The sequence below is a fragment of the Gopherus evgoodei genome, chromosome 6 (assembly GCF_007399415.2).
Source record: "Gopherus evgoodei ecotype Sinaloan lineage chromosome 6, rGopEvg1_v1.p, whole genome shotgun sequence".
Lineage (NCBI taxonomy): Eukaryota > Metazoa > Chordata > Testudines > Testudinidae > Gopherus > Gopherus evgoodei.
This window is the reverse complement of record NC_044327.1, coordinates 112,371,718-112,393,014: the sequence shown is the minus strand read 5'-3', so window position 1 is coordinate 112,393,014 and position 21,297 is coordinate 112,371,718. Positions and strand designations below refer to the sequence as shown.

The 21,297-nt window shown below is 45.0% G+C and overlaps 1 protein-coding gene across 2 annotated transcripts in view; it reads right to left on the bottom strand.

Annotated features, from left to right (window-relative positions):
* Nucleotides 1–923: 923 nt before the first annotated feature.
* The window catches only part of SLC45A2 (solute carrier family 45 member 2), a 40,749-nt gene continuing 20,375 nt past the window's right edge, over nucleotides 924–21,297 (bottom strand). Inside the window, exons 5-7 of one of the 2 annotated variants that reach the window (XM_030567739.1) lie at nucleotides 17,418–17,541; nucleotides 15,733–15,938; nucleotides 924–4,726 (exon numbers count right to left, since the gene is read on the bottom strand). In XM_030567739.1, the coding sequence (XP_030423599.1) occupies nucleotides 4,499–4,726; nucleotides 15,733–15,938; nucleotides 17,418–17,541 (558 nt within the window). In that variant the 3' untranslated portion in view covers nucleotides 924–4,498. Of the gene's footprint in view, nucleotides 4,727–11,324; nucleotides 11,407–15,732; nucleotides 15,939–17,417; nucleotides 17,542–21,297 lie in introns of those variants that run through there. The other variant, XM_030567740.1, reaches the window with a different exon arrangement.

The window sequence follows — 21,297 nt, the reverse complement described above, 5'->3', positions numbered from 1 at the left end:
AAGTGCTATATGAAGAACTGGTCTGAAATCAACAATGACATTCAACAAAGTATTTCATTTGGGAAGAAAAAAATCAGGTAGGCAAAGTGGGGAATAACTGGCTTAGGTGATAGTACTACTGAAGAAGATCTGGAGGTTATAGTGGATCACAAATTGAATGAGTGTCAATATTTTACAGTTGCAAAAAAGGCAAATACCATTCCGGGATGTAGTAACAGGAGAGTAGTATCTAAGACCTGAGAGGTTATTGTCTCACACTAGCTGACCCTGGCAAGACCTCAGCTGTAGTAGTGTGTCCAGTTTTGGGTGCCACACTTCAGGGAAGCTGTGGACAAATTAAAGAGTCCAGAGGAGAGCAACAAAAATTATAAAGGGCTTAGATAACATGACTGTGAAGACAAATTTAAAAAGAACTGGGCATGTATAGCTTTGAGAAAAGAAGACTGAGGGATGGGGGAGGGACCTGATGACAGCCTTCAAATATGAAAAGAGTTGCTATAAAGAGGATGATGATCAATTGTTCTCCATGTCCACTGAAGGTAGGACAAGAAATAATGGACTTAATCTGCAGCACAGGAGATTTAGGTTAGATGTGAGGAAAAACTTTCTAAGAATAGTTAAGTACTGAAATAGATTGTCAACAGAGATCATGGAATTTCCATCATTGGAGGTTTCTAGTAACAGATTAGACCAGTGGTTCTCAGCCTATTCATCATTATGGGCTGCATATGCAGCCACACAATATATTATTCCTGGGGGAATTCTGTGCAAAAAATTAAAATTTCTGCACCAAAAAAACCAACAATTATGCCCAGAATATTTGAAAATTCTGCATATTTTATTTGTCAAAATAACAAAATACAATCATGCCAGCTTCAATTATTTTGGTAATTTATTTCAAAATACCTGTCAGCAAATGTCTGTAACAATACAGAAAACAAAATGTTTTTATGACAAATAGATTCATTACTAGGCATATTAGTACAGAACTTTGAATAATTCATTTAAACTGCAGTACAGAAATGTATTTCTTGCATTCCTCAGAAGCAGTGCAAAGGCTTGGGGGAGCTGAAGTAACAGAAGAGCTGAGGGAGAGGAAAGGAGCCTGGAAGTGAATCTAGAGGGTAGGTGGGAGAAGTATGGAACAGGGTTTTGTTTGAGGCGGGGGGATTGTTAGGGAATTGTGGAGCCTCCCCCATTCAGTTGGGCACATCTACCCCTCTTCCCCATGTGTCCCTGGAGCCCCCTCCCTCTTGCCCCATGTGACCCTGCAGCACCCCTCCCATTCAGCCCCTGACTCAATGCTGTCGCTCCACTAGCTCCTGAGCCCAAACCCTAGTCTGTCCCGTCAGCTAGCCATTCTGAACCCCAGTCTGTGACCCCCCAGCAGCCCCGTGTGCCCCACGTGCCCCACTCTGTCTGTTCTAACCTGGCTCAATGGGCAGGGTGCTTTGACAAAGGTAGCCAGCTGCTAGCTGTTCTGGTGCCACAATAGCCTCTGGTGGGTGAAAGGCAGAACTGCAGCATTTCTCAGGTAGAATGTATTTTCTGCGGAAAAAAAATTCTCCACCGGACATGAATTCTGCACATGCACAGTGGCACAGAATTCTCCCATGTGTAAATACATATTCTTCCTGTATGGCGCTGAGGATGTCACATGGGCCACAGCTGTGTGATGATTGGGCCACAAGCAGCCCACAGGTCATGGGTTGAGAACAACTGGGTTAGACAAACACCTGGAAAGGGTGCCTGCCTACACACTCATACATGCCTACTCAATCTCTCTCTCTCTCTCTCTATTTGGTTATACTCTACATCAGGTCTTGATGTAATGGAGCCTACTTATATTGGGGTAAAACTGGATGACCAGTACCAAACTCAATGCCTTCTTGACCTCATAGCCCATGTTATTCAGTTAAAAGCACCCATCAGTCTGCTATTAAATGCAGTAACTGATACTATTTATAGTTTGGTCCATTCATTGAAATAAAATTAAAAAGGCAGAATTGGTGGAACCCTTGAAATGAATGGTACAACAGTGAACATGTTCAATATCTGTAACATTTTCAAAGTGCTGAAGCGAACCTTTGTTTCCTGCTTAGGATCTGTAATATTTAAGATTGGTTTTGGTGCCATTTAAAAGGTTTTCCACACAATGCATACACCTGGAATTTTTCCATTTTTCTAATCAGGATATTTGTATTTTTGGGTGGATGCCTTTTTGTGTAGGAAACAAGCGGGAATATTACTCTGGAGTCTTAAAGAAGTAGAGGATGTGTTTTAATTTCTGTCTCATCTCTGGCTATGGGAGCACAAATGCAACACAGCATTGGTAAATGGACTTCAGCAAGATCAGGTGGAAGGGGAGAGAACATGCTGCAGAGCTGACAAGCCACCCAGCCTGATTCCACTGGTGTTCTCTCTCCATAGTCACACAGCAGAGGTAAAAAGGGAGAGAGGTTAATGGGCAGCAATGCAATGGGGGGGTGTTGTCATAAGCTGTGCTGTCAGGAGGGATGAGAACAATGTTGGGGGTGGGTGGGAAGGTACACCATGAAGATGCCCAAGGATTGAGACTGGAATTCCCCAGTATGAGTCTTCACTGAAATCCCAAATGTCGGCAAGGAAACATGTTTGATAATTGACCTCAAAGGGCTTACTGTTGGGTGCCTCCTAGCAGCTAGATCAGGGAATTAGCTCCACTTAGGTCCGATGCCCCTCTTCCAACTGTTGTTCACACCGCCTCCTCCACCCCTTGCTCTCCAGGACTCGCAGCTCTCCCTCTTCATGTCTCAGCCCTCTGGCCAGCTCCCTGTATAGTCTTCCCTTTCCAGGGTATCAAAGTCCCACTCAGTCAGCTGCCCGCATGCCATTCTAGACAGTCTTCTGCTCCAAGGACAGGTCCTACACTACCTTCTCAGTGGCTGAGATGCACTCCACAAATAAAGACACTTCACCTTAAAAACAAATGCTGCACTTTGGAAGCAAGCAGCTCAATGCTCCTTTTGGATACATTTTAGCCAGGAATACAACTTAATAACAGGTCTGGTCCAGTATTTCTTAAGTATCCCAAACTTGACTCCAGTTAGTCAGGAATACAGAATCAGGTCTCTAAAGCTCATTCAGATATCTTTAATCTTAAGCTTTTATGGTCTAATTTGAAACTGACTTGAATCTGGATGGAATGATTCAGAAGCTCCCTGTAACAAATTCTGGTGTTTTAATGAAAATAAAGATGCAAGCTCTGTACTCAAATAAAAGTAGACTGGTTTGCCTATAGGATTTCATATATTGGTTTGACGTGTGGATATAGAACAATTCATGGTAATGCTTTGTGGAACTGAATTAAGTTACAATAATATTCTGTTGAATGCTGTGAAAGAAGCAAAACAAGAATTTGATCAAGTTAGATTCTGATGTGCAAAAGAGGAGAGCAAACAGGTCTGAATTCATTCGGTTAAGGTAAGTACTATATAACTCGAACATTTTAGGTGGCTCACAGATTTTAGAATTTTTGGCCAAGATTTTTTTAAAATGAGTGCCTAATTTTAGACATTTAAACAAGGGACTAGATTTTCAAAGGTGCTCAACTCCCAACAGCTTCCCACCGATTCCCTATTGAGGTGCCTCAATATGGACTTAGGAGCTCGTCTCTAGGCATCCATGTTTGAAAATCTTGTTCAGTTTTTCTTTCACATTTATATAAGCACAATATACTACATAAAGCTGTCCAGTAGTGGGATATACTGTAAAGCAGGACTTCTCAACTTTTTCCACACCAGGATCCACTTTTCCATACTATGCCTGCTCCTTATCTAGCTGGAACCCCTTTGTCAATACTGGAAGGACACAGTGGTTGTGACCAGTGCTTAATCTCTAATGAAGGTCCTGGGGCTCAAGCAATTAGGTGCGGAGCTCAAGCAATTTTTTTACTTTCATAACTGATGTGACAAGCCTAGAGGTGCCGGGGCTATGAACTGCCAAGCCCAGACGTGCCGGGGCTCAGCCTGAAACAAACTGAGCACTGGGGGTGACTCCTTGACACCTCCTTGGGACCACGACCCTAGGTTAAGAACCCCCATCTTAAAAGTACCTCCTTGGAGTTTGGGATCAGTAACCCCAGCTTTCACTCTTACTGGATACATTCTTTTTGCCACACATTTCATCTCTTCTCCTCTCCAGCTTGGCTAATGATGAGCATTACCACTAATGATCAAGAGCATTACACTGCCATGTCTGAAAGTGGCTTACATGTTAACACAAAATTGAGGCAGAGGAAGGAAAGTCATGGAGAGATATTACAGCCTGAGAAGTGAGGCCACCAATTTTACCACGTATTTCCACTCTGTGGAGAAATAATGCCCTGGAATTGTAACCACTCCAGCCAATGAAACAAGAGCATGCTATAAAAATATCAGTGTAGAAACTGCACCCAATGGATATAGATCAAGAATGACAATGTTCCCATGGGGATTTCTTCCTTCATTTATGCACTGTTCTATTCTACATACCGAACAAAACAAGCAACAAAGCAACAGCCTGTTAATGCCACAGCAGATGCACAAATCACAACCACAATTACACTGCCCGCAGCACTGACCAAGAACCCCAGACCCACTCCAACAACGATCTGTGCCAGCTGCACCATGCAAGTGAGAGCCGCGCAGTCAATTCCCTTCCCTCTTCCAGGGGCCTCAGCTTCTCCTCCATTCTGCTCCTTTTGACTCTGCAAACAAGCATAAAATGAAACCCAGTCAAATGAGACAACTGATTAATACATAATAATACCTAGCTCTTGTATAGAATTTTTCATCAGTAGATTTCAAAATGCTTTACAAAGGCAGTCACTGTCATTCTCCCCGTCTTACAGGTGGGGAAACTGAGGCACAGAGCAGCAAAATGATTTCTGTAAGGTCACCCAGCAGCAAAATCAGGAATAGAACCTATGTCTTGAGTCTCACATCAGTGCTCTAATCACCAGACTACAGTGTTCTGAAGGGAAACTATTGTACTACATGCAGCTATTGCCAGATGATGAGATAGCTGCTGCCAGCAATGGATGCTGGCTTGCTTGTTCCCTCTTTAGTCTTCTGGTGTCTAAGATGTGCTAGTCTCATGCTCTGGATGCATGTGTAGTAGCTACAGAATGAAAACAATCATTCAGACATAGTCCTTACAAACAATGACAAACTCTCCATTACCCTCTCCCAACACATCTTCCTTTATAGCCATGCTCAGCCTGGGGGGAAAATGCACATTGCAGCATGACTTGAAGGTCAGCAGATTCAGCCTCTGGCAAACCAAGCCAGGAAGAGAATTCCACAGTAGAAGACCACACTCCGCACCAAGACTGCCCTGCTTCCTGGGCTGATCGCAGCGGTCACAGTAAACATATGGGAGAGAGGGATATCTAGACTAGGCTCCAATCTATTTAAAAGTTTCAGTGTCAAAACAACAGCCTTACTTGCACCAGGTGAGGCATCCTAAGCAACAGGAATCCTACTCACACACCCACACACACACCCACACACACACCAAGATCCCTTGTAATGGGGTACCATGGTGAGGAGTGCACTTTGGTGGGTCTCTGAGCAGTCCATACCACAACCTCACCGTGCCACTGATTAGTGCTTAATGCTGAACAGCAGCCATTCTATCTTCTCCTGCAATGCACCAGCATAGCACCAGGATGGATTTAGCCCTTCATATCTGAAAACCATCTATAGTTTAGAAAACTTCTGCATAACACTGTTATCAATGTTGGGGGTCAAACAGCTGGTTCAAAGCCATATAATCCATTTATTTCTAAGTAGCAAAACACAAGATTTGTCTTAATTCTTATGTGTGGACTGCATCGTGAACGAATTGTTCTGCTTGTCTTTGTGAAACTAAAATTAAGTGATAATTTATAGATTCACTTTGCCTCTCTTGCAGACTCCCGAACACAGAGGATTTGTGGTAAGCGCTCACTGTGAGATCAAAGAGCAAGAGATAAGGAGAGTTTCAGTGCTTTGTGGTGGATAGGCAGCCAGCTCAGGGAACACAACGCCCTGTGCTGTTAAGTATGCTTGTTGATTTCTTTAAGTGCTTTTCATATTGTATTTCAAAATGCTACTCAGACTCAATTTTAAAAAAGAACTGTGGGAAATTGCTACATAACTCATCATCCTGGAGAGCCCTCTTGTGGGGAGGGTCAGACTCAGTTTCCGCACAACACTCTTCAGCCTATTCCCACTGTAGAGTGACTTGGCCCTCCCACCAGGGCTAGCTCTAGGTTTTTTGCCGCCCTAAGCAAAAAAAAATTTGGCTGCTCCCCATCCCAGCCCAGGGCTCCCCCCCCGTACCCCTCTGCCGCCCCAGTGCTGGGCTCTCCCTTCCCCCCCACCAGTGCCCCCCCACACCTCTTGCCACCCCAGCCCTGGGCTCTCCCTGCCCCACCTGCACCCGCCTTCCGCAGCAGCCCTGGGTCACTGATAACTCGCTCCCAGGGCGGGTCATTCAGGAGGAATTTTGCATGTGCACAAAACAGACAGGATTGATTCCCATATGGCTACAGAGCTGCAGTAAAGTGGAACAATTTTCAGCTTGTGTGATTCGAGGATATCTGGATGCATATTATAAGACTGTCCTACATAAATGAGGAAAAGTTGAGGTGCCTTTATTATTCTTTTGCTCCCACGCTTTCTTTCTATGGGGAATTTGCCACTGCAGTATCACTGTCTTCCTTTTAAACAAACAAACAAACAAACAAACAAAAGGCAATGGCTGTTGAAAACAGCAGTTCTAGTCCTAATAACCACTGGGAAGCATTTCTTGCTCAATTTTATCCTACTTTTTCTACAGCAAGTTACAGTGGATCAGTATATTTGATTTGGGAGAAATGAAGTAACAGCCGCCCAAAAGGAGCTTGAGCACTCCTGAATTTTGAGGTGTTCAAATCTGGAAGGCAGGTGCTGGGTGTGTGTGTGGGGGGGGGCTGCAGGTTCTGCAGGGGAGCAAGGCAGCATGTAGGCAGCAGAGTGTCTGGCGCTGCATGGAGCCAGACATGCTGGTCTGAGTGGCACGGTAAGTGGGCTGGGGGGTTGGAGAAGGGGTAGGGGATTCCAGGAGGGGACAGTCAAGGGACAGGGAACAGGGGGGGTTGGATGGGGTGGAGGTTCAGGGGGGCAGACGAGGCAAGGAGAAGGGGGAGTTAGATGGGTCAGGGGTTTGGGGCGCAGACAGGTGACAGGCAGCGGTTGGATAAGCATGGGAGTCCAAGGGGTTTGTCAGGGGAAAGGTAGGGGTGGGGTCCTAGGGAGGAAGTTGGGGGGGTCTCAGGAGGGGGCAGTTGGGGACAAGGAGAAGGGAGGCTTAGATAGGGGTAGGGTCCTGGGGGGCAGTTAGGGGCAGTGGTCCTGGGAGGGGGCAATCAGGGGACAAGGACCAGCAGTGCTTAGATAGGGGCTCGTGTTCTGGGGGGCAGTTAGGGGCAGGGGTCCCAGGAGGGGTGATCAGGGGACAAGAAGCGGGGGGAGGGCGTGTTGGATGGGTTGGGGATTCTGTGGGGGGCAGTTGGAAAGAGTGGATGGTGGCAGGGTGGGGCTTCCCTCCCCCTGGAGTGTCCTGTTTTTTGAATGTTAAAATATGGTCTCCCTACCATTCCCAGTGCAACTCTCCACACACAGCATGCTGCCGCATGAAGGGCCCCTCCTTCCTTTCCAGTTGGTAGTGGCCAAGGGAATGCTGGGAAATGTAGTTCTTTCCTTGCTCTAAGGCTGGCTCTCTAGGCAGGAAGCTAACCAAGGAACTACAGCTCCAGAACCCCCTGTTGGTGCTCAGCTCCCATGCTGGATCCCTGCCGCCCCTGCAAATGGTTGCCCCAAGCAGGTGCTTGCTTTGCTGGTTGTGTAGAGCCGCCCCTGCGTCCCACTTGGTTGCCGCCTATCCCTGTAAGTGCCTACGCTCATTTGGTGCATAACTTTCCACTGCCAAAGTTCCCTAGATACTACGTTTTGGACATGTGCACTGCTGCCCCATGCTAAATGCCCAGATGCCTATCTCCCACCTGCGCTCTAGAGCAATTCACAGACCAGGGGAAGAAGGGCACATTTGGCCACCTAAGCGAGGAACAGGGCCCAATCCTGTCGGCGGCCTCTGAGCATGCCTACCAGATCAGATCCCATTCAAAACTGAGGGAGTGGGTGAAGGGGGGGCACCGTATAACTTTTAGCCCACTGGATAGAGCACTGGCCTGGAATGTGGAAGACCCAGTTCAATCCGCCACCTCTGTCAGAGGGGAAAAAGAGGATTGGAACACAGTGGGTCTCTCACCTCTCAGGAGCATGCTCAAACCAGTGAGTTCTGGGATAGTCTAAAGTGCGACTGCCTCAGTCTTTCCTCTCCACTTTGGATTAAATAGTGATTGGAGTAGAGGGACTAGACCCAGGGTCTCCTACAAAGGTGTCCTAACCACCAGGCTACACAATCATTCCCTCAATTGCTTGCTCTCCAGCCCAATGACTGTGAATAAATACTTAAATAGTCATTGGGCCAAAGGGAATTATTCTCTAGTGCTCGAACCACTGGGTTATAGGGTGGGCATCACCACCTCCTCCTCATTCCCATCTAAAGTAGGGGCTCTGCCTCTCAGCACTACACGTGTCTTCCATATCAGCTACAGATAACCATACTCAAATAACAGGGAACAAGTGAGCTTTGTGCTCAATATGCAAGAGGAATTGAGAGGCCAATAGTTTACATCCTGGTGCAGTTCCATTTTCATAGAAAGCCCATTGATTAAAAAGGTCTGCTCTTTGTTCTATGCCTTTCTTGAATTACATGATCCAACCACATTTATTTTTGACTACGTCATGCAAAAAGCAAGTCATCTGGGGGATTCTGGACTCAAATTATAGTTTTTATTGAAATGGTGAATGTTTTACTGGGCGGTGCTTATTCCCATGATGTGCCTATGGTTCCAAAGACAGGTACATCAGTTTTTGAACAAATACAGCCATCTATGAGATGCTTTTTCGTTACTCTATCTTGCATACTTTAGAAGTTTTGAGATTAAAACTAACTTTGTTAGTGTCAGAACTGGTGAAACCATACCATCCAACAGAGTTAATCAAGAAGCAGCCATCAAAGCAGAAGCAACTGGTTCTCTTCTGATTATCTCTTTGAGGACACTGGCTTATTAAATATGAACTACACATTTGCACTTGCACAACTTTTAACTCATTTACATCCAGTGACAGATGGGTCTGAATCCAGCATCCCTGAACCTGCCCAGAGCCAGATTTGCATTATGCATCTCATTCCTATCACCATAATGGACTAACCTGAAACTTTGGGTTCAGTTTCCCTTTCCTCTCCTCCCCCCAATTTATAGAATCATAGATCATAGCTTTGTGGTTCATCCCCATCCCTTATTAAGTCTTTCTAAAATACTTCGTGAAAACTGATCTGTGCTGCCAATAACAGAGAAATTAACTGGCAAAATTAAAAAAGTCAATTCTGGGAAATGTTCCATCACATTAAAAATATCCTCCAAGGATTCACTGGACTAAGAGCTTTCTGTAAGTCATCTTTCAAGTGTCAGGTTGCAGTTTCACTTGCTCTTATAGTTGCTGTACTCTCACTGACTCAATCTAGCCACACATTGCTTGCAGCCACACATACTGTATTATGATTCGCTTTGCTCGCATTTCATTTATTCATCTCCCCAAAGTTTCCAGTTCCAGCCTATATTGAAAACTTTTCTAAAGATCAAGTCTTTCAAATTCGTATTCATCTTTCATGTTTCAGAGTCTCTCAACAACTCTCAACAACAGCGGTTGAATAGGCATGGACTCTGTATGCAGCAGTGTGTCTGGTGCTGCGTGGAGCCAGACGTGCTGGTCTGAGTGGCACGGTAAGTGGGCTGGGGGGTTGGAGAAGGGGTAGGGGGTTCCGGGAGGGGACAGTTAAGGGACAGGGAGCAGGGGGGGTTGGATGGAGTGGAGGTTCAGGGGGGCAGACAGGGGCAGGGAGAAGGGGGGGTTAGATGGATCAGGGGTTTGGGGGGGGCCAGTCAGGAGACAGGCAGTGGTTGGATAGGCATGGGAGTCCCAGGGGTTTGTCAGGGGGCAGGTATTTTAGCATAACAAATACCTTATTTCTTTTATTCAGATAATTTAATGCTGAAGTGCATAAAATTCCATTTAACAAATCATTTGTATAATACTTTTAGTTAACTAAGCTACTTACATTTCCTTACATGTTTTGGTTATATACTTTAGGGACTCAGCTGCATCCTCAGCTAGTGTACACTGGCCCAGCTCCACTGAAGTAAATAGAGCTTCACTTATTTATACAAGATGAGGATCTGGCCCTCAGTCTTGCTTGCAGGAACAAAGCCATGCACAGACCTAGCTTGTAAAACTGATTATTTATGTTCTATATAATTATTGATTGGTATGATAGCAGTTCTGGGAGCCCCAATCAGAGACTGGAGCCCCTTTGTGCTAAACACTGTTCAAATATATACCACACCTGGGTTTAAAAAAACAACACGTGATGACAAACAAATGCCTTTCTCAGAATGCTGAATGTTTCCCCCTCCTGCTCATTTGGAAGTGTAGTCTAGTGGTTAAAGCACAAGATGGACCTACAGTTTGTAGGTTATATTTCCACTACCTATGTGGCCTCAGGTAAGTCATTTAGGAATTGTCTACACATGGAGTTATTCTGGAACAGCTATTCCACTCTAAATTCACACCCTTATATCAGAAAGACTGTTATGGGTGGACAAGCTCTTCAGATCCAATCCTGCAAAGAGCTGTGTGTGGACACTGTACCTAAAAGCATCCCAATGCCAGAGAGCAATGGATTCCATGATATCTGGTACAGAGTTTCAGCTGGTGTGACCAGTTCAGCGTACCCCAACTCATTAATGTCATAAACTGTACCTGATATGTATCAGGTAAGGTATCACTGGAAAACCAGTAACACACTGATCATTAATATTCTTGGGTGGGATATGCACAATAAATGCTCAAAAGATCATACAAACATGAAGAATTATGTGAGACTAAAATGTGTTTACTAGATAAGTCTGGGGAGTGTGTAAACAGGTTTCCCCCAGACAAAAGACAAGACAACACCTCCAGCCAGCTGTCATCAGAGTCGACTGACAATCACATGTCAAGTGACCATTTATTTGCAGTAGAGTGGGCAGAAACAGATTAATTTTCATTATAGCAAACACCATCAGGGGAAGAAACCAACATGGAATTTCCTTAGCCACCAGACTCCATGTCTCCTTCTCACAGCTTGAATGAACTTTATTTTGGGGGGAAGGGGTAATCTTCAGAAGAATCCATTTCAAAGGTTCACTGGACTATAAAAGAGGAGTGGGGCAGAGATCCTCAAGTGAGCTGTCACCTAAGAAGACAAAGGAACCAAGCACTTTGGGTTTTGTGGGAGATCCTGATCAAGGAGCAGGTCAGCCATCTTGCTGGAAGGAAGTGAGAGAAGAAACTTGCTTTGAAAGATAAGACTGTAGTTTTGGTAAGTCTGAGTCATTAGAAAGCTTAAGAACACAAGAATGAGTCAGACCAAAGGTCCATCCAGCCCAGTATCCTGTCTTCCAACAGTGGCCAATGCTAGATGTCCCAGAAGGAGTGAACCTAACTGGTAATGATCAAATGATCTCTCTCCTGCCATCCATCTCCACCCTCTGACAAACAGAGGCTAGGGTCACCATTCCTAACCCATCCTGGTTAATAGCCATTATTGGACTTAACCTCCATGAATTTATCTAGCTCTCTTTTAAACTCTGTTATAATCCTAGCCTTCACAAACTCCTCAGGCAAGGAGTTCCACAGGCTGACTGTGCCCTGTGTGAAGAACTTCCTTTTATTTATTTTAAACCTGCTGCCCATTAATTTCATTAGGTGGCCCCTAGTTCTTATATTATGGGAACAAGTAAATAACTTTTTTTTATTCACTTTCTCCACATCACTCATGATTTTATATACCTCTATCATATCCCCCCTTAGTCTCCTCTTTTCCAAGCTGAAAAGTCCTAGCCTCTTTAATCTCTCCTCATATGGACCTGTTCCAAACCCCTAATCATTATAGTTGCCCTTTTCTGAACTTTTTCTAATGCCAGTATTTCCTTTTTGAGATGAGGAGACCACATCTGTACGCAGTATTCAAGATGTGGGCGTACCATGGATTTATATAAGGGCAATAAGATATTCTCCATCTTATTCTCTATCCCTTTTTTAATCATTCCTAACATCCTGTTTGCTTGTTTGACTGCCACTGCACACTGCGTGGATGTCTTCAGAGAACTATCCACGATGACTCCAAGATCTCTTTCCTGATTAGTTGTAGCTAAATTAGCCCCCATCATATTGTTTGTATAGTTGGGGTTATTTTTTTACAATGTGCATTACTTTACATTTAGCCACATGAAATTTCATTTGCCATTTTGTTGCCCAATCACTTAGTTTTGTGAGATCTTTTTGAAGGTCTTCATAGTCTGCTTTGGTCTTAACTATCTTGAGCAGTTTAGTATCATTTGCAAACATTGCCACCTCACTATTTACCTGTTTCTTCAGATCATTTATAAATAAATTGAATAGGACTGGTCCTAGGACTGACCCTTGGGGAACACCAATAGTTACTCCTCTCCATTCTAAACATTTCCCACCCTTTGTTCCCTGTCTTTTAACCAGTTCTCAATCCATGAAAGGATCTTTCCTCTTATCCCATGACAACTTAATTTATGTAAGAGCTTTTGGTGAGGGACCTTGACAAAGGCTTTCTGTAAATCTAAGTACACTATGTCCACTGGATCCCCCTTGTCCACATATTTGTTGACTCCTCCAAAGAACTCTAATAGATTAGTAAGACATGATTTCCCTTTACAGAAACCATGTTGACTTTTGCCCAACAAGTTATGTTCTTCTATGTGTCTGACGATTTTATTCTTTACTGTTGTTTCAACTAATTTGCCTGGTACTGATGTTAGACTTACTGGTCTGTAATTGCCGGGATCACCTCTAGAGCCCTTTTTAAATATTGGCGTTACATTAGCTATCTTCCAGTCACTGGGTACAGAAGCCGATTTAAAGGACAGGTTACAAACCATAGTTAATAGTTCCGCAATTTCATATTTGAGTTCTTTCAGAACTCTTGGGTGCATGCCCTCTGGTCCCCGTGACTTGTTACTGTTAAGTTTATCATTTAATTCCAAAATCTCCCCTAGTGACACTTCAATCTGTGACAATTCCTTAGATTTGTCATCTACAAAGGATGACTCAGGTTTGGGAATCTCCCTAACATCCTCAGCCATGAAGACTGAAGCAAAGAATTCATTTAGTTTCTCCGCAATGACTTTATCATCTTTAAGCGCTCCTTTTGTATCTCAATAGTCCAGGGGCCCTACAGGTTGTTTAGCAGGCTTCCTGCTTCTGATGTACTTAAAAAACATTTTGTTATTACCTTTTGAATTTTTGACTAGCTGTTCTTCAAACTCCTTTTTGACATTTCTTATTACATTTTTACACTTAATTTGGCAGTGTTTACACTCCTTTCTATTTACCTCAGAAGGATTTGACTTCCACTTTTTAAAAGATGCCTTTTTATCTCTCATTGCTTCTTTTACATGGTTGTTAAGTCCACAGTGGTTCTTTTTCCGTTCTTTTACTGTGTTTCTTAATTTGGGGTATACATTTAAGTTGGGCCTCTATTATGCTGTCTTTGAAAAGTGTCCATGCAGTTTGCAGGGATTTCACTCTAGTCCCTGTACCACTTAATTTCTGTTTAATTAACCTCTTCATTTTTGCATAGTTCCCCTTTCTGATATTAAATGTCAGAGTTTCTGAGAATGCTACCATAGAGGTCCTGTATTTCAATCTCTTTCCTAGCAGCCTAAATTTGGCCTACAGGACATCTTTCGTACTCTTCCCTATGTCATTGGTACCTACATGTACCACGACCACCAACTCCACCCCAGCACTACACAAAAAAGTGTATCCAGATGCCTCGAGAGATCCGCAACCTTTGCAACAGGCAGGCAAGTCACTGTATGGTTCTCCTGGTCATCACAAACCCAGCTATCTATGTTTCTAATGATCAAATCTCCCATTACTAACACCTGCCTTTTCCTAATGACTTTTTGTTCCCTCTCCCAGAGAGGTAACCTCAGTGCAAGAGGATACCCTAACACCATCTGGAAGGAGGGTCCCAACTATGGGAAGGTTTCCCTCTGCTCTTGTTAACTGCTCTACTTCCCTGGGCGCTGTCTGACCGGAGGTGGGACAGATCTACAGTGTCCCAGAAAGCCTCATCAACATACCTCTCTGTCTCCCTTAGCTCCTCCAGTTCTGCCACCCTGGCCTCCAAAGCCCGAACATGGTCTCTGAGGGCCAGGAGCTCCTTGCACCGAATGCACACATACGCCACTCACCCACAGGGCAGGTAATCATACATGCTGCATTCAGCGCAATAAACTGGGATAGCCCCCACTCTGCTGCTGGGCTTCTGCCTGCATTCTCTCTTAAAGCTACCTAGGTTAATGAGAGGGGTTTTGTTTAAATCAAGAAGTTTTGATTATAGTTTAGGTTAAAGGTTTTAAAGAATGGCAAGTGAGCAAGCCTTCTCACTCCCTTTCCCAACTCCCTCCGGAAACTCAGTTAGCAGCCCCTGTTTGCAAAGCTCCCTGGTTGCTTGCTCACTGCTTTATAAAGCCCTGGCCTTCCTGACAGCCCCACCCTCTGACTTAGGCTCAGCCAATGAACAGAGACTTCTAGATTTCAAACCTTGGTTAGAAGCTCACAGCTTCCAACTGCTAGCCACAGCACAGCACTTTAGTTAATTTGTAGCCCTTTCTAACTTTATTCCTTCTACTTGGTATCACTTAAAATCTTATCTCCTTTCATTAATAAACTTGTTTTACTTGTAACCTAAGCCAACCCAGTCTTTTGTGTGAATCGAAGTGATTGTTAACTCCAGTTAAAGTGATAAGCTGTGCAGTTTGTCACTTTAGAGGAGCAAATGAACCTTAATATTTCTCTGAATAGTTCAGGAAAGGGCTGGACATTTCCCCAAACCCTGTGCTCTGCAAAGTCGGGACTGGGAGCGTGTTGGAGTCACTTGGCTAGTATTGACCAAGGCTGGTGGAGACCAGAGCATAGTAGGCTACTGGAATTACGGTTGCTGAAGCAGAGCTGCTTAATACACAGACACTCAGTGCAATGCTTGTCTGCTGCCTATTGGTGACCATGCTGGGAGCACCTAGGATTACAGGGCCGGCAGTGACATAATCCCTCACTAGTCTGGATGGCACCCCACAACATGACAAACATCCATTGCAGAAACCCACTGGCATCAGTGGGGTTCCATGCAGACACATGCGTTTGCCTGAGTTGAGTGACTTGCAGGACTTAGCCTCTGTGCCACAGTTCCCTAAACTGATTCTGTCCTTACCTCTCTCACAAGGTTGACACAAGCTTCATTTCTGTTTCTCAAGTTCTTTGAGATCTCAGGTGAAAAGTGCTTTATAATGATAAATGAGTTGTAGTATTAGCGTTATCACCAAACTCTTGAAGCTCCGTACTTTTGAAACTCTACCTCCCCCCATGGCACTGTGCTGCCACAAATAATCTGAAATGAAAATAAATCCCCTTCTCCGGTTAAAATGGACAAAACAAAACAAGGCAAATACCAATTCCTTCTTTACATAGACATTAAACTCACCTCTTCCTCCCTGTGATATTCTGCAATGAGGTTGAATGGGACAGTGTACAGCGTGCTGGACATGACTCCAAAGAGCGAGCACAGAGCCAGAGTAGAATATACCTTGGGAAACAGTCCAATAAACCCAGTGCCTATCCCAAAAAGCAGGTATCCAATGAAATAAAGTCCCTTTAATCCGATATAAGGCAGAAAAGCTTTTTGCAAGTCTGTGAAAAGAAAGGGGGAAAAAACTGTTGAGACTAAAAATAACACAACCTAGTAATTGCAATAGTATTTCTTTTGAGCATTCAATTATAAGAGAATCTCTTTGACAAGCTGGGATGAAGACAAACAGATCCACTGTTTGACATCCAGAGCATTTGACATCAGTTATAGACATTCCTGTTGGAGTTGAAGGAGGTATTACACAAATATCTGCGATTGAGAGCCAAAAGGAAAGGATCTACACAAGATTACAATAAAGCCTTTTTATTAGATGCATAGCTCAGCCCTCCAAAAGTCTACTCAGCTCACTTTTCTGCCTACAGAGAAAGTGAAAGCTTTTTGAATGTTTTTTTATATATTATTCCCTTATCACCATGCCAAGGGCTAATAAGCAGATTTTTGGCCCTGAGCTGACACATTTACACAATGATATTGCAAGGCAAGATTCATTTTTATCGCAAGGTCTTGCAATACACTGTGATGACTTTCTCTTGTGAGGAGCACAGGTGGGGAGAGGCCATGAAGAGATGGGCCACATCTGCAGGATTGCTAGGTGAAATAGAACCTTAGAACTATCCCCAGCATATCCATTCTACCTCCACCATTCGCCTTTGGGGTCATTTTAACACTAATGGGCCACCTCTCCTGTTAAATAGTACCCCACTTCCTGCGTAGTCCCACTGCAATGGAACGAAAACTTGGGCTCAGAGCACAAAGGGTAGGCACAGCTTCAAACTGGAGAGAAAGAGGATGCCCCACGTCAGAATAGCGCATAGCCCTGTAGTTAGAGTGCTTCTCCTGAGAGGTGGGAGACCCCTGTTCAGATCCTTTCTCCACTTTAGGCAGAAAGGGGGATTGAACCTGGGTCTTCTGCATACCTAATCACTTGGCTGAAAGTTATAAAGTGGGCAGCAACAGCACCACCATCCCTCCTTCTGTGGAGTGAGGTGCATAAGCCACCTGACTTTAGGAGAGGAAGGTCTCAATCATGGATCAGGTGCCTATCTTTGAGAGAAAGGTGAGGCTTAGGACACACCCTTCCTGTCAGCATCTCCCATTAGCTAGCTAAGGTGGCTTCCCACATAGTGGGCTGTTTTGAATCACAATATATCTCCCCATTCATTGTACAGGGAGTCTGCACATCAGGCTCAGGCTTTGTGGATCCCATTTTTGGTCCTGTGATTTGCTAGATGCCCAAAAGTTAGGCATTGCCATGCTGAGGTCCCTTGTGGATCTGGTCCTTGTAACATCTCTGAAAGGTTTTAATATTAAAAACCAGTAGATAGTCTCTCTCATCAACAGAAGTTGGTCCAATAAAAGATATCACCTCACCCACCTTGTCTCTCTAATGTCCTGGGAACAACACAGCTACAACAGCACTGCACACCGTAATTTTTTTTGTTTTTTAAAACATGGGAAACGATGTACAGTATCAAATCCATTCTAAAACACAGTGCCAGAGTACACGCCCGGGTACTTACAGGAATAGAGCGATGAAGAAATTGCATTGATGCACATGCCCCAACATCCAATCTCGACTCCTCTTTCATAAGTAAGGTAAGCTGTGGAGTTATGTGGCGCATAAGGATTTCCGTGGTATACTATCTGAAACACACCACAAAGTGCAAGTGAGTGCTCTGCATTCACACAGAGTCTCTCATCCACAGGAAATGGATTTCCCAGTGTAGGACCCAATATCCTTCCAGTGGGGAGAGAACTAGAGACCAATTACACAACTCTCTGTAGCCCTCAGGCTGTGCACGACCGTGGACTTCATTTTTCTTTTCTTCTCTCCCCTCTCACTTCCATTTTCTGTTTCCCTCCCTCTTTATTATTTTCTAACCTGTTCTTGCCTCTTCCCACCCACTGGGACTCTCCCTCCCGCCCTCCCAGGTTCCCACCATCTCTCTCTCACTCTTCTCAAGTTCCTCTCCCTGTTCCCTGTTTATCTCCCTCAGCTAGCTCCCCACAGTCCCTCTCACACTTGCCTTGTGTCCCACCCTTCTTGTTGCCCTCCTCTTCTCTCCAGATTATCCATTCTCTAGGGCTCTGTTTGCTCCTTTTTCTCACTTTGTCTTTTGCTTCCTTTCTTCCTTCTCCTCCTCCTCTCCTCTCATCCCAACCTATCCCTCCCTTTTTTCAACCACCTCTCCCCCCTCCCTTGCCTACAGTCAGTCATTCTCAGTCCCTCTCACTCTGCCACAGTCATTCATTCTTTCTCTCAGGGCTTGGCTACACTTGTGAGTTACAGCGCTGGTGGTGGCTTTACAGCGCTGTAACTTACTCCCCGTCCACACTGGCAAGGCACATACAGCCCTGTATCTCCCTGGCTACAGCGCTGGCTGTACTCCACCTCGACGAGAGGAATAAAGAGAACAGCGCTGCTCTTGCAGTGCTGAGGTGCCAGTGTAAACAGTGATTAATCTTACTCCGCTGTAACTGACCTTCAGAACCTCCCATAATGCTTTTTAAGTAAAGATAACACTCTTTGTTTTGTTGTGAACTTGGGGCTCCCAGAGCTGCTTATCTAAAAAACAAACACAGCTCCTGTTTGCTCGAGCAGAGGCAGGCAGGGGGATCCCTTTGGAATGTCCACAGCTAGTGTTTCCTTGAGGACAGAAGCAGCCCGGAGAGAGGGAGGGGGGATCCATTTTGGAGTGCTTATCTGGTCTGAAGGCTACTTGCATTTAGTGAATGAGAGGGGCTGGAGGAAGGGGTCAAAACTTTTAAAATGATTGAAGGTAAGCACTGTGTATCTTCCAGTCCTTAGAACTTGCAAGGCAGGGAGCTGAGAACAGTGTCAGCTCCAAAAATTAACTCTCTCTGTCTCCCCCACGCTCCCTGTCACACTCCACCCCACCCTCCTCTTTTGAAAAGCACATTGCAGCCACTTGAACGCTGGGATAGCTGCCCATAATGCACCACTTCCATAATGTACAGCTGAAAGTGTAGCCAAACCCTCAGACTCATCCTTACACTCACGCATACACTCTTCCTTCCATTCATTCTCTGTCAGACTTAGTTTGCAGGTGTGCAGCGCTGGGAGTTAAAGCTGTCTTCGTACAATTGTGTAGGGAAAGTGCTGCAGTGTGGCCACACTGACAGCTACCAGCACCGCAGTGTGGCCACATTTGAGCATTTGCAGTGGTGTTGGAGTGGTGCATTATGGGCAGCTATCCCACAGAGCACCTCTTCCCATTCTGGTGCCATGGGTTGTGAGAAGGGGGTGGGTCATTCTGCTTCCTGTCCCAATGCCCTATGATGCATCGCTTCACATCCCAGCAATCACTGTTTTTCTGTCCACCTTTGGCGCCATCTTGACTCTCTCAACGATTTCTGTGCAGCGCGATTTCTGTGGGAAATGGAGCCCGAAATGCTGAGGAGTACGCTGACGAGTCTCGCCAGCACATCACGTTTGGCAGTTGAGCTATTCCTTAAGATCCAAAGTGATGAGTCCAACGATGATAGCGAGTCACGTGATGCATACGACACTAAATTGCTTGTGGCATTCACGGAAATGCTCAGCACCGTGGAACGCCACTTTTGGGCTTGGGAAACAAGCAATGAGTGGTGGGATCACATCGTCATGGAAGTCTGAGATGAGGAGCAGTGGCTGCAGAACTTTCGGATGAGAAAAGCCACTTTCATGGGACTGTGTGCTGAGCTTGCCTCCACCCTGCAGCGCAAGGACACGAGATTGAGAGCTGCCCTGCTGGTGGAGAAGTGGGTGGTTATTGCAATCTGGAAGCTGGCGACTCCAGATAGCTACCTATCGGTGGTGAACCAGTTTGGAGTGGGAAAGTCGACTGTTGGAATCGTGTTGATGCAAGTTTGCAGGGCCATTAATCGCATCCTGCAAAGAAGAACCGTGACTCTGGGGAACGTGCAGGACATTGTGGATGGCTTTGCACAAATGGGTTTCCCTAACTGTGGAGGGGCGATAGATGGGACGCATATTCCTATTCTGGCACAACCCCACCTAGCATTTGAGTACATTAATTGGAAGGGGTATTTCTCCATGGTTGTCCAGGTGCTTGTGGATCACCGTGGGCGTTTCATTGACATTAATACAGGCTGGCCCGGAAAGGTGCATGATGCACGCATCTTTCGGAACACTGGCCTCTTCAGGAAGCTGCAGGCTGGGACTTTTTTCCCAGACCGGAAATCACAGTAGGGGATGTCAAAATGCCCATTGTGATCCTTGGAGACCCTGCTTACCCGTTAATGCTGTGGCTCATGAAACCATTTACAGGGAACCTTGACAGGAGCAAGGACCAGTTCAATTACAGGCTGAGCTGGTGCCGAATGACTGTGGAGTGTCCTTTTGGCCGTTTAAAGGGGCGCTGGCAATCTCTGTATGGGAAGCTAGACTTGGGGGAAAGCAGCATCCCCACAGTTATATCTGCGTGCTGCACCCTCCATAATATTTGTGAAGGGAAGGGTGAAAGATTCAGTCAGGCATGGACCTCCGAGGTTCAACGCCTGGAGGCTGGATTTGCACAGCCAGAGAGCAGGGCTACTAGAGAGGCCCAGCACAGGGCTGCAAGGATTAGGAATGCCTTGAGGGAGGAATTTGAGGCTGAAAACCAACAGTAATGTTTGGTGCCTTGCACGGGAGTGAAGTGCAGTGGTTACAATTGTGGAAGTACAGAAAGAACTGACCAGGGATCTTAATGCATGACAGTCTCTGTTAGCCAGTTAGGCTAGCTGTAACCCTAATAACGCGAGATTTGTAAAAGCAAGGATTGTGTGAGGCGAGTGGAAAAAAACTGTGTGAGAAGTTGTTTTTCGACCTTGTGTAGATAATACAATATGTAGACTGGCGTCTCTTAAGTGAGAAAAACAAGATATCAGGATGACCTATGTATAAACAAAATGCAGCTGTTGCTAATTATTGTCTATAACAAAAGAATAAATGCTTGCTGTAATTGTTTACCTGTTGAGAGACCTGTCTAGGAAGGGGAGACCCTATGTCCTACTGCACTGTCTCCCTGTTGTAGCTGCTAAACAGAATAAAGTATCTGACTCTGCTGCACTCAAACAAAAAGCAAGAACTGAGTTTTTCTCCGACACAATGTTAGTAGGAATCTGTGTTTCCTAAGCTGATTTGCAGTGCCTGTTTCTTTCCTGCGCTAAGGTATCTTTGACTTCCTGCAATAATAAAGACTGTTTTCAAAGCCAAGAATTCATTTATTGAAAAGAAAATTACTTTATTGACAGACATACAACTTTTTGGAAACCTAAAAGGACAGAGGGGTGAGGTGGGGAACTGTACAGTCACAGGTTTGAATATGTCCTGTCTGGAGTGCTGTGCAATGACTGCTGCACTTCAGGATGGCTAAACTGCATGGTGATAGGGGT